Source organism: Rhinopithecus roxellana, chromosome 15 (genome assembly GCF_007565055.1).
Source record: "Rhinopithecus roxellana isolate Shanxi Qingling chromosome 15, ASM756505v1, whole genome shotgun sequence".
Taxonomy (NCBI): Eukaryota; Metazoa; Chordata; class Mammalia; order Primates; family Cercopithecidae; genus Rhinopithecus; species Rhinopithecus roxellana.
The window spans coordinates 21,517,693-21,530,783 of NC_044563.1; the positions used below are offsets into that span (position 1 = coordinate 21,517,693).

The following is a 13,091-nucleotide window of genomic DNA, read 5'->3' on the forward strand; positions in this document are numbered from 1 at the left end:
CAGGCTTCCTGGAAGAGGTGATCCTTGGTTGAAACTTCGATGAAGAAAAGGAATGAGCACAGTGGTTAGGGAGGAAAGGACATTCTGGGCAGATGAAATGACATGTGACAAAATATGGGCGATCATGTCACGTTAGGAAAATAGCAGGGCGTTCAACATGATTGGAGCACTGTGTGTGTGTGTGGTGAGGGGGAGAACTGAGGTTGTCAAGAAGTGATTCTCAGCTGAGCATAGTTTTGCCTCAGAGGGGACATTTGGTAATGTCTGGAGACATGTTTTGATTGTCACAGCCCAGCAGCGAAAGTACTACTAGTATCGTTTTGGTAGAGATTAGAGAGGCTGCTAAACATCTAACAATGCACAGGACAGGCCTCTGTAACAAAAAAGTGTCCAGTCAAAAATGTCCACAGTGTTGAGAGGTTTAGGTAAGAAGGGGTCAAAACATAAAGAGAGTGTGCCGGAGAGCAAGAAGGAGTAATTGGAAAGTGCTGGTGTAATCAGTTCTGGGTTTTAGAAAGCTCATTTTGGCTGCTTGTAGACAGTGCATCAGAGGTGGAGGAGGTGGTAAGACTGGAGGTAGGGAAAGTAATTTGGGAGCCACTGAAATGATCCAGATGAAAAATGGTCAGCAGACAACTAGGAAAGTGGCAGAGGAAAGGGGGATGGATGGCTGGATGAGATGGTGAAGAAAGCACTACAACTTACTAATGTGTGGATGATGGGCAGGAGGGAGGAAGGATGCCCAGAGTCCTGCCTTGCAGGTCTAGTTGGAAGGTGATGATTTCTTCTGAGAAAGTGCCCACAAAAAGTGAAGCGGGTTTGTGTGTGTATGTGTGTGTGTGTGTTTGTGTGTTGAGTTCAGTCTGAGATGTGTTGGACTCACGATGCCCATGGGAGTGGAGAAGCATCTTGGGTGATCATATGTGTGAGTCTGCATCTCAGAAGCAGGCCTGGGGCTGGAGATGAAGACTTGGGAATGATCTGCATATATATTTGGTAGCTTGAGCCACGAGAGATGACATAACCTGTGGAGGGTGTGCAGAGTTAGGAGAGACGTGCCCTAAGAAGCCAGGTGATCCCCAATATTTAATCATCCGGAAGAATAAGAGGAGCCTGCCAACAAATTGGGAGGGAATGGCCGCAAAGGCTATTGAGAAGGGAAGCAGTTCTTAAGAAGGGGGAAGTGAAGAGGTATCACTACTGCAGAGGTCAAGTAGGATAATAACTGAAGAATGTCTGTTGGGTTTGGCAACGGGGTGGTCAGTGGGCACCTTGACAAAAGCAGTTTTGGTGGAGCAATAGAGATAACAGAAACAAGATTGCTATGGTTTGAGGAGGAAGAGGGTGTTGAGTAAGTGGTCAGTGAGTCTACACTGCTTGCTGGAGGAGCTTGGCTTTGGTGCAAAGCAGAGAAGCCAGCTCACTCATTGACTTAACCTCCAAAAAACACAAAATCATCCATATCTTGGCTCAAATTCCAGCACTACCAGGACATGGTTGGCCCCCAAAAATGCCATCCCACTTCTCCTCTGCTTGTCCTATCCTGTCTGTCAGTCTGTTGAGCCTAGGATAAGCACTTCTCAAGAAAGCCTTCTCTGCCTGCCCTCGTCCTTTATGTGATCCTGGCAGCACTGAAAATGTGTGTGTCTTCCATTCATGTTAGTTCTACACTTCTGAGTGTCTCCTCAATACATTGCCCTGTTTTACTAATATGTTCATCCTGTTTGCCTTATTTATCAGCTGCCTTAAACCTCCCTGAAGCTAGAGATTCTCTTTAAGTATTTATTAAATGAATGAATGAATGAATGAATGAATGAATGAATGAATTGATGATCCAGAGTCTGGCGGAGGCTTGTGTGCATGGTGGATGAGGCTCAAAAAATACCTGCAGAATCGAAATAAGTAGACTGTACTCTGACCTAAACACAGTTAAACTTTCTCCAGGGGGTTGATTAGTCAATTAATTAATTAATTCATTATGTAATGGAAAAACTCCTTCTATGATCTGAGTAAGTTATAGGCCGTGAACGAGACAGACAAGGTCCCTGTTGTCATGAAGTTTAATTTCTGAAAGAGACAGACAATAAACAAGAAACCAGTAAGAAAGCAAGATTGTATCATTTTGGTAAATGCTCTGGTGGAAATAAATGTGATGACGTGGAACAAAAGTACCAAATAGGAGAGTGGGGTAGGTGGGCTTCTTTTAGAAAGAGTTCTCGGAGAAGGCTGATCTGAGGAGGTAGACTTTTAACCAGTACAAATGCTTTAGCTTGGCCAGTGGAGCTGGGACCAGTATGACAAGCGTCACTTGGCATGCCGATGAGTTTGAGCTGGTAGACAAGAGCCTGATCATGAAAGACTTTGCAGATGGTTGTAATGGGTTTGAGTTAATTGCTAGTATGTGGGAAGACTTTGAATGGAAAGCATGGGGACAATGGCTTGTGATACATGTTATCAAATATGGTCGCAGGGGCTAGTGAGGTGGCAGCGGAGATGGGGAGAAGTAGATGGACTGGGGAAGGTGGAAGGTGGGGCAGGGGAGGCAATTACTGCAAAGTCATATTCCTTCTAAACTCACTGAGTGTTCTTGGTCTCTGGGAGCAGAGGTTCCTGGAGGGGAAGGAGGATAATGTCACTTCCTGAGGAAGCGGGAAGAACCTATCTGAGCATGGGGACTGGGCTGGCTCGTTTCTAAGGGGCCTTCCAGATCTCACATGCCAATCGTCTTGGTCTATGTCAATCGTTGGGGCATCCAAATGGGGAACTGTTGTCCAGGCCGATTTCACAGAACAACAGCCCAGTCCGTATCTCCCGGGCCACTCGCCCCTGCGGTGGTGTTAGCACTTTCACCAGCTTTTATCTGCCCCATGGGGATATTGGCTAAGCCCAGCTAACAAGCAGTTGATCAGCCCCAGAGGGCAGGTCCCTGGAGTCCATCACTTTTCTGAGGGCGGGGAGAGAATCCTGGAGCAGAACTTGTAACTAGAAGGGCCACCTGGCTTCCTGTGGTCTGAGGGAGAGAATGGTGAGATCTCTGGCCTGAATCAAACTTCTCTTTCTCACTGTCCATCTTACCTCTCTGCTGTCCCTGGGTTATTTTCCAGCAGCTGCTCAGCCCATTCTTGTGGGACCCTTCTCTGCCAATTCCTGCACCCACTGTAAATTTCACCATGGGAGGGAGATGGGCCTTAAGGGCTGTATTAGTCTTCTATTCTGCATAACAAATTGCCACAAATTTAGCAGCTTCAAACAACTCATGTTTATTAGCTCACCGTGAGTCCATCAGCAGTGTGGGCCCAGCATGGCTAGGTTTTCTGCTCAGGGTCTCACAAGGCTAAAATCAAGACGTTGTCTGGGCTGTGTGCTCATCTAGAGTTTAGGGTTCTCTTCCAGGCTCATGTGGTTGTGGCAAAATTCTGTTCCCTGGGGTTGCAGGGCTGAGGTCCTGTTTTCTTGCTGACCGTCAGATGAGGGCTGCTCTCAGGTCCTTGAGGCTGCCCACATTCCTTGCCACGTGCCTGGTCTTTTCCATCCTTGAAGCCAGCAATGGAGAATTTCCCTTGTATTGAATCCCACACATGGTTGGAATCTCTGACTTCAGGAAGAGAGCCCTGTCCCTTTTAAGGGATCACCTGATTAGATCGTACCCAGACAGGGCAGTCCCTTTTCCTTAAAGTCAACTGTGGCATGTAACATCACACAACCACAGGCGTAAAATCCATCCTATTTACAGTCCCAGCGATTATGCAGAGCGCACCAGGGGACAACTGAATCCTGCCTATCAAAAGGGCCAGGCAGGATTTTATTGGTGAAGAACAGTGGGATGTCATTCTTGGTTCTTCTGGAAAAAAATCAGCCAGTAAAGTTAGAGGTTCTCTTGCCTTTTGGGAAGTCATCAAAGAATCTCATGACGGGTTTGGACCCTCACCCTAGAAACATTGCACCATATGTTGTCTATAATTGCAGGGTTCATGGTTCCTTGAAGCCTATTCATAGTTTCCAGTTTGAAAAGTTCTGCTGCAGGGTGTGGGGAGGGACGCAGGTGGAGGTGAGGGCTAAATAATGTGAGCTGCATATCTGGAGCTGTGATTTTTTTTTAGTCTTTAAGCTGCCATGTGTTGGGGGTTGGGCATGGGAGGGGCATCCCGAGAGCTCCTTGGTATTGGCACCATCTCCAAGGTGATCTGTGCTCTGCCTGATGCACACGTTTTTCTCCTGTTGCAGCAGCCCACCGTTGTAGAGGGGCAGATCCCTCAGTGCCAGGTCTGACACTGGACAGGTTGTACCAGGAGCTATAGCATGCTGTCCCACAAGTCCCTGAGAATGAGATCAGAAAAGATTAAATGCAGCGGTGATCTGTCAGGTCCCCTTTGAGAGTGCTAGTATGGAGAGGATTGACTGAGTCTGTTTAGGAACCTCCAAGCCTCTGTAGTAACTTTAGGCCTAGAAAGGAGGATGCCTAAGATTCAGGATCCTGCAGTGTTGAGTCAACATTTCTTGGGGAGGGAGTCAGGGCCGACGATTAAATGGAGATGATGGGTATCAGTTCTCTTGCTCAAAGGCACCGGACCCAAAGGCCTCCAGCTCTTTGCTCCTATTCAAAATTCAAGTCCTGAGCACACCATAGTTGTGATGCAGGGAGAGAATGTACTTATCAGAGAGCCTGGGCAAGTGGGCCCCGTGTAAGTACAGTTCAACCTCATTTATGTCATTGGCACCAGAAGTAGACATCAGTCTCTTGAGAGTTTGATTAATGTTGGTCACACTCAGAGACGCTGGGTAGGATTCATTTACTAAGCAATAACTAAATACCAGTTCCTGTGCTAAATGCTGCGTCAGCCGGGGCTCTTAATGGCAGGCAACAGAAACTCTTCACAGCTGATCTGAGTAGAAAAATCCAGGACCAAAAGGAAATGGAGTAGCTCATGAAATTGCAGGAAGGGCCAGAAAACCAGACATGGAGCCAAAGTCAGGCTGCAGAACAGGTCTAGGGAGAATCCCACTGCTGCTGAGACCTAGACCTTGTGGCTGGCACCCAGGATGTTGTAGGGCTCAGATCCTGGATCAATGTATCCTGCAGTGCCTCTGTGGGTACTACAACTCCAGGTACTCAATCTTGCCAACACAACCGCCAGAGAGAGTCCTTCTTGGCCTCCATCTTTTTGGTCACTAGCTCCAGATTCAAAGTCTTGAACAGATGCTTCTTCTCTTTGATAGAGCCCAGTCATATGCCTTAGCTGCAAAGGAAGCTGGAAATCCATTAGGCACTTTTGTCTTAAAAAATGAGGCCTACCCTCCGCCAAGATCCATAAGAAATGGAATCCCAGAAACCACAGGAAGGGGTGAGGTGGTTGGGCATCTCACAGCATGCATGCTACATGTGAATTATCTCATTCATTTCTCACCCTACCCCGTGAGGTAGGTATTGTCATCTCTATTTCATAAATGATGATAATGAAGTACAGAAAGTTTAACGGACTTGTCCAGGGACACGACACACAGCTATTAAGTGCTAGACCCAGTCACTTTGAGTCTGACTTGGACTGTCTGACTCCAGAACCCACCCTCTCAGACACTGCTGTATACTTCCAGTGAATGTTGATGACATGAAATTTTCAGGGTTGCTAAGCTGTGGATTTCAGATCCTGGATTGTGTGACCTAAAAGAGAGACTTCCCTAGGGGTGAGTGTCCCTGAGCAGTCAACTGGCTTCCAAGAATGGGCTCCCTCTCATCACCTTCTGACGGTAATCCTCTGTCCAACTGCCAAAGAGGCCCTGCGGGGAGGGCTTGCAGATGGGAGTGGGCAGAACCCAGCTCGAAGCTCCTGACGAGGCTCTTGTTGAGTCTGTCCTTTTCTGCTTCTGTCTTTTAAATCAATGGAGACAGTGGACGGTTATCTCCATCCTCGGCTCAAGATGAAATGCATCCTTCCTTGTTTTTCTCATTCCTTCCCAATGTGTATACTGTTAACTTTAGTTATGAAGGCAATAACAGTGTCCTGTGCATATGCCAAGGTTGTCCAACCTCCACACCTTTGCTCAAGCTGTTCCTTCTACTTGAAATGCCTGTTTCCTTCCCTTTTAGTTGCACCTTTCCATCCAGGTAGGAATCAGTTCCTTGGTTCATGGAGCCTTTTCTGCTCTCTTTTTACTATGGACGGACTTCCTTCTGAATTAGCAGAGGGTGTTTCCTAGCTCGGTCTTAACCCTTTTCCTTTTGTTTGACCTCGATTTACTCATCTTACACATTAGGTTGTAAGCAAATTGAATACAGGATCTATGCTTCACTCTGTTTTTATCTCCACCTGGACAGTATCATTTTTGACACATAAGCAGACACACGGGAAGGGAGAGAAGTTTGGTGCCAGAAAGAACTGGATTTGAATTCTAACCCTGTTATTTACCTGACCACGTTACTTAACCATTAATTACTTCAACGTATGTTTATTGAGTACCTACTTTGTGCCTGGCACTATACTAAGCACCAAGGATACAATGGTGAGTAAAGAGATACAGCCTTCACCATCATGAAGGAAGACAGATGTTAATCCATTAACCAAGTAATCTCACAAGAAAAGTAAAATGACTGTGATAAGGACAAGCCCTTGGAGTTACAAGAGGGTGTATACAGGGCATTGATCCAATAAGGGTAGCGTTGCGGGTGGGGGCGGCGGTCAGGAGCCACACAGAGCCTGGGTTTCTCACTTGGAAAATGGGGTATCAACCACCTACCTCACTAGGTTTTTAAAAAGAGGTTAAATGAGGTGATACTTGCCATGAATGGCATTTTATTGATGGATTGATGGATTGATTGAAATGGAGTCTCACTCTGTTGCCCAAGCTGGAGTGCAGTGGTGCAATCTCAGCTCACTGCAACCTCCACCTCCTGGGTTCAAGTGATTCTCCTGCCTCAGTCTCCCAAGTAGCTGGGATTACAGGCAGGCACCACCATACCAGACTAATTTTTGTATTTTTAGTAGAGACGAGGCTTCGCAATGTTGCCCAGGCTGGTCTCAAACTCCTGACCTCAAATGATCTGCCCACTTCGGCCTCCTAAACTGCTGGGATCACGGGCATGAGCCACTGCATCCAGCCACTTGCCATGCATGGCATTTTAAAATGTTCAATAAATGTTACCATAATGAAGGCTGGTAGGTTGGCCAACTCAGTGGTGTGATTCAGAAAGAAAGCAGTTAGACGTATGTGAACATTTCCTGTACTTGAAGATCCTCAGGACAGTCACTCCTAGACCCATCTTCCATCACGATCAGCTGGGAAACTTTAAGCAAAAATGCAGACATCTGACCTTCACTCTAGACCTGTTAGCCAATCAGAAGTTTCTGGTCAGGGCATCTGCATATTTTTAAAAATACTTACTAAGGCAGCCTCAAAATTACAGATTCAGTACACATTTGCCATAATCGCTGAAGAAATGCAAAGTTATAAAAAGAAGATAAACAACAATCTGCCTCCCACTTTCTTCCCTCTCCTCCCCTGCTTCTGGAGGCAACAAGGTTAACTATTTGGTGTGATTCCTCTTAGCATTCCCTCCATCAACGGTCACATAAGGACGCTCACAGATAAGCACCTATGCGGGTTTGTTTTCCTTGTAAAACTATTCACATACTAAATACTTTCCTCAGTATCTTGCCTTTTTTCACTTCATAATGTCGCGCACACATCTCTTCAGGTTTATAGATACAGGTCCAGCTCTTCTTTTCATAGCCATATAACTTTCTGTAGAAGAGAGAGAACACATTTTATTCAGTGTCCGATTGATGGATCTCAAGATTGCTTTCATTTCTACAAATAGACAAGCAATAACAACTCTGTAAAAGTTTTCTTACTTATAGGTGCTTTTATGTCTAAAGGATGGTCTCCAAAGAGTGAAACTGATCAAATGTGCATTTTTTATTCTAATAGATATGGACAGATTTGCTCTCAAAATGTTTGTGGTAATTCAAAACACCAGTAAAGCAGGGGAGACGTGTATTTTGGAAAAGCACCCAAGGCGATTCTGAAGTGTAGCCCAGGATAAGAACCATTGCCCAGGGCTGTTCCAGATGGTCCCTGGGTTCCTGAAGGAGGTACCAGGAGAGAAATCTTCACTGAATGAGTGGACTCCCCAGGGAAGTGATGAAATGGTCCTTATCAGCCTTGCTATCTCCCTCTGACAGAGGCAAACTCTCTCCCCCGGGGGAAGTTCCTCCAAGGCCTCTATATAAGATGTCTTTGTGAGAGGGAGCCAAGAAGGACCTGGGCTTTGGGAAGATCTAAAGACCCAGGAAGGTCTCTAGGTGGGTGAGTGCTTTCTCTGCTGTGGTAGAGCTGGTGATAGTTTATTCTCCCAGGAGGTCCCTGGCTGTGGCTGACGGTTTCTGGAGGGCTGGCAGGGGTCTACCAGTGGCTTTCAGGTTACGAGGTGTTGGCAGGGGCAGCCTTCATCCTCTGCCTTGCACATTCCTTCTGTGGGATGTGAAAGCGCTCCTTGGCTGGGGAAGACGGTGGAGACATGAAGGACAGCGTGGGTGGCTTCTTGAGCTTTGAGGAGGGGACATACCTTCTAAGTCCTGTGTGTTCCGAGGAAAGCCAATAATCATTGCTTCTCCCTCCTCTTTTGTGTCATAGACTCTGAGGGACCCATTAAGTACAAACAAACAAGTGTAATAGTTTCTTCTTTACTTCCAGGCCTGAAGGAAAGCCAGCCTCAGCCACCCCTCAGGGTTTGCTGCGTTCTGTTTAGAAAGAGGTCCTTGTGTCCTGGATCCTGAAGCATCAGGAGCTGAGCTTGGCGTGAGCTTTTCTGGCCATCCCAATTTCTATTCAGGCCTTCTTTTTCTCCACCTGACTCCCACCGTCCCCTAATGGTGTGATTGTGATGTGTGTGCGTGTGTGTCTGTGTGTGTCAATGACAAACTGTGTTCTCCGTTGCAGGAGAAAGCCAAGATGAAACTCCCCCTACTTCTGGCTCTTCTATTTGGGGCAGTTTCTGCTCTTCATCTGAGTAAGTGTTGTTTGCCTTCAGTCTTTCTTTCTCCATTTTTTTCCTTTCTATAGTAAATGGGGTCAGAGTTACATACCCACCCCCTTCTTTGATCGTCTTCTATTTCTGAATTTCTGTGTGCTTAAAGGGATGGGGACCCTATGGCCAGGAGTTGAAAGAATTTCTCAGGGCATCTGTTATGTCTGTGGTCTTGGTTTTACTGTGACATTCCCAATTTTGTCCTTTCTCCATGATGCTTACTTTGAGCTTACTGGGTACACAGCACTTTCCATGCCTTCTCTCCTTTAACTCTCTTAGCATCTCCATGAAGTAGGTGGTATTGTATACCCATTTCACAGATGAAGAAATAAAGCTAGTGGATGATGGAACCAGTACCCAAGCCCATGACTGCCCAACTCTAAGTCCATGCTCTTAACCACCCTGACCTTGTCGGGCATATTGGGTTCCCCTCATGGAGACTGGGTTCCAGGTTCCTCTTCCCAGGCAGGGTTGAGCACTCTGATGCCCAGGGCAAGGTGGGAGCTGTCCGTGGCTCTGGGGAGGAACAAGGGGAGATGTGAAGGAAGGACACCTGGCCATCCTCCCTGCCAGGTCCTGAGACTTCCACCTTTGAGAGCACTTTGGGTGCTAAGACCCTGCCTGAGGATGAGGAGATGCCAGAACAGGAGGTGGAGGAGATCCTTTCCAGGGAGCTGGAGGAAGAGGAGGAGGGGGGCTCTGGAAGTGAAGATGCCTCCAAGGAAGATGGGGCTGTTGAGTCGATCTCAGTCCCAGATATGGTAGACAAAAACCTTACGTGTCCTGAGGAAGAGGATACAATAAAAGTGGTGGGCATCCCTGGGTGCCAGACCTGCCGCTACCTCCTAGTGAGATGTCCTCGCACGTTTAACCAAGCTTGGGTGAGTGACCTGTGGCTGAGGCTGAGGCGGAAGCATGGGAGGGGTGTGGGACATGTCTTCAGCATTGCTATCACTGGCTCTTTTCCCCATTGAGGGCCCTGGGCTCAGTAGATGTCCCAGAGGCCCTGTCTCAGTAGATGTGAGGGCTCAGTAGAACCTGAGCCTCACAGAGGTGTTGGGGTAAGAGGGGAAGTCCACCTAGAAACAGAGGTTGCATTCTGGTCTCCAACCTTTAAATGGTTGTGGCAGGGGAGTGAGGACATGAATTGTGGGAACTCAAGACCCACATGAATTCATGTAGGAGGGATGCTCCATTCTTTGTCTTTTATCCTGCCCTACAGTTTACTTGCCAGAGGTGCTACAGGGGCAGCCTGGCTTCCATCCACAACTTCAATACTAATTCTCGAATCCAGTGGTCAGTCAGCGCGCTCAACCAGGGTCAAGTCTGGATTGGAGGCAGGATCACAGGCTCGGTAAGAGAGGTGTGAACACTAAATGGCGTGCACCTGCTGATCTCAGCCAGTACTCAACTTGCAGCAGATTTGTCTGTTTTTCTCCTCTATAATCTCCAGACGAACCAGGGATAGATGGACACCCACAGACAACACTGAGGGGGCTGTCTGGGCATTCAGGGAAGAGCTAAGAATTTAGAATCAGGAGGTTTGGGTACAAGTTCCTTTCCATCTCTTACTATCTACGTAACTTAAATTATCAGGGCATGGTGGTGCATGCCTGTAATCCTAGGTATTCAGGAGGCTGAGGCAGGAGAATCACTGGAACCTGGGAGGCGGAGGTGGCGGTGAGCCAAGATCGAGCCATTGCACTCCAGCCTGGGCAACAAGAGCGAAACTCCACCTCAAAAAAATAAATAAATAAAAATAAATAAATAAATAAAAATAAATAAAAACAAGACCATGAGTTTGTTTCCTCATCTCTAGGATGAGTTGGCAACCCCTGCTCTACCTTTTGTTAGGGCTGGAAGGATAAGCCTGTCACTGGGATGCATAGAATCTGATGGTGATGATTGCCATGGATCAGCATTTCAGATGACTAGGACAGTTCCCATCATGGTCCAGCAGGGAAAGGCCCATTGCCCGGTGGGCAGCAGGAAGAGCTGGCAGATACAGGGCCAAGTCTGCCTCTCTGCCTTCCCTCTGCCCCATCCGTTCTTCCCCTCTTGCTTTCTCCAGGGTCGCTGCAGACGCTTTCAGTGGGTTGACGGCAGCCGCTGGAACTTTGCGTACTGGGCTGCTCACCAGCCCTGGTCCGGCGGTGGTCACTGTGTGTCCCTGTGTACCCGAGGTGAGGTGGGGCTGGGGATGAACGATGGAAAGGTCTGGGAGGTGGGAAGTGCCCCAAGGAGGAGATGCTACGAAGAGCCTGACCCTCTGAGGGAGAGGTTTCCTGGGTCTTTTGTATACTTCGACTCCACAGTGGTGTGTGGATGGGAGAAGAGGCCCTCCTGTGGGTTGAATTGGGGTGGACAAGAGGCTGAAAGTCCCCTTCTGTTCTGCCTTCACAGGAGGCCACTGGCGTCGAGCCCACTGCCTCAGAAAACTTCCTTTCATCTGTTCCTACTGAGCTGGTCCCAGCCAGCAGTTCAGAGCTATCCTCCCCTGGGCAGCTGCCTCCCCTCCTCTGCTTGCCGTTTCTCCCTCCACCTCCCTGCAATAAAATGAGTTTTACTGAAACAGATTTCTTTTCTCATCTGATCGCTGATCCACTCTACTTAGCCCTCATTGAAACTTCTTCCTTATCATCTCTCCCCACACCACACCTTTCACAGAAGGGTCAGAAGCTAACACTCCTTGAGGAGGAGGATGGAGGGTGGAGTTGGGTCTATGGAGCCTTTTGGAGATGGAGGAATGGGCTCAGCTAGCTCTCTTCATAGAACATCTCATTACTGGGCACCTAAATAGGTGCTGCTAGGGCCTTTCAAGGTTGTAGGTAGACTCCCAATGGCCCACTTTGCATTTCTCTCTCTCTCTCTCCAACCTCAGAACTGTGGTTGGTTTGATATGTAAGGAAATTAACATGTCCCTGAGAACAGTCCACAACTCTCAGGAATGAATGTATAAGTACCCCAATCCGCGACCCCTCAAGTGGAATAAACCTAACATGTATTGGGCACCGTTTCCCAGTGGCCTGCTGTGGTAGTTGGCCTTATTTCATGCATTTTATGGGTTGCCTTCCCTTCCTCAGCTGCATTCTCTGCTCCTTCCTACTCTCTGCAACTCCCAGATAAACACTTGTACGCAACTCCCTGTCTCAGGATCTCCTTCTGGGGAAATCTGATATAAGACAGCTTGCCATGTGTCAGACTCTGAATGAGGCCTGGGAATACAAGACGTAGTTCCCTGGCACTTGGGATATATGGTTGTTTGTAACATAGGCACAAAAACATCTACTAGTTGTTACCATTTATTGAGTGCCCACAACATACCCCCTGCTGTGGCAGGCATCCTGCCTAGACGACCTCATGTGATCAATAATTATTAACCCTATTTTACAGAACCAGGCTCAGAGGAGTTAGAACCTGTCAAAAGACTTGCCCGAGACTGAACCTCTAAATGCAACCCATACTGAAATTCAACTCTGCTCCAAAGCATGTTCCTTTAACCCTTGTGCTTTTACAGCTGGTTACTCCCCTTAGGATCACACGGGGATGAAGCACTGCGGGAGGAAAGATAGACTGTCTCACTCTTGGGTTCATCTTGGGACACAGGACTGTAGCCCAGCTGGAGGTGAGACAGCTTTAATCAGAGGGGAGGGAGGAAGGCATTCTCAACCCCTTCTCTACTGCAGAGGTCAGCAGAAGAAAATAATTCAAAGTTCTAAAGCCATTTTTTTCTCCAGCTTGCCTCCAGTTCACAGATCTTCATATGGGATTGGAGGCTCAGAGAGGGGTGAAACAAGAATTCTATTTTTTTTTGGAGTGTGGCACAGAGAAGGGATGCTACTTGTCTAAGGTCACACAGTAAGTTGAGAAAGAAATCAAACTCAGGTCCATTTCAACTATTGCTCTACGAGAATCTGTTGATTTCAAAGGTGGTGGACTATGGGTTCAGCCCTGTGGTGAGTGCTGTGAGGATGCAGCCAAGGTGGAACTTTCACTCCTTGCCCTATTGGACTTTATATTCTGGTATGGGAAGGCATTGCTTCCCTTATTTCAATATTAACAACAAAGG

General features: G+C 47.5%; 1 protein-coding gene across 7 annotated transcripts; it reads left to right on the top strand.

Moving 5' to 3' along the window:
- The first annotated feature begins 7,832 nt into the window (after positions 1-7,832).
- On the top strand, positions 7,833-11,594 carry PRG2 (proteoglycan 2, pro eosinophil major basic protein). 7 transcript variants are annotated; one of them, XM_030917848.1, is made up of 7 exons: positions 7,834-8,301; positions 8,689-8,793; positions 8,935-9,004; positions 9,596-9,903; positions 10,245-10,376; positions 11,094-11,205; positions 11,426-11,594. In XM_030917848.1, the coding sequence occupies exons 3-7, from the start codon at positions 8,947-8,949 to the stop codon at positions 11,482-11,484; spliced, it is 669 nt and encodes a 222-aa protein (XP_030773708.1). In that variant the 5' UTR covers positions 7,834-8,301; positions 8,689-8,793; positions 8,935-8,946; the 3' UTR covers positions 11,485-11,594. The 7 variants fall into 7 exon arrangements, with proteins under 7 accessions (XP_030773710.1, XP_030773711.1, XP_030773713.1 ...); XM_030917849.1 differs by having other exon boundaries at positions 7,834-8,297; XM_030917850.1 differs by lacking the exon at positions 8,689-8,793 and having other exon boundaries at positions 7,833-8,414.
- Positions 11,595-13,091: the final 1,497 nt, after the last annotated feature.

Bases quoted from the DNA above. Each gene is read 5' to 3' on its own strand.
- PRG2 (XM_030917850.1), top strand. From the start codon at position 8,947: ATGAAACTCCCCCTACTTCTGGCTCTTCTATTTGGGGCAGTTTCTGCT. The intron at 9,005-9,595 runs GTAAGTGTTGTT...CCTCCCTGCCAG, and splicing joins AGTTTCTGCTCTTCATCTGA to GTCCTGAGACTTCCACCTTT. The intron at 10,377-11,093 runs GTAAGAGAGGTG...TGCTTTCTCCAG, and splicing joins GAGGCAGGATCACAGGCTCG to GGTCGCTGCAGACGCTTTCA.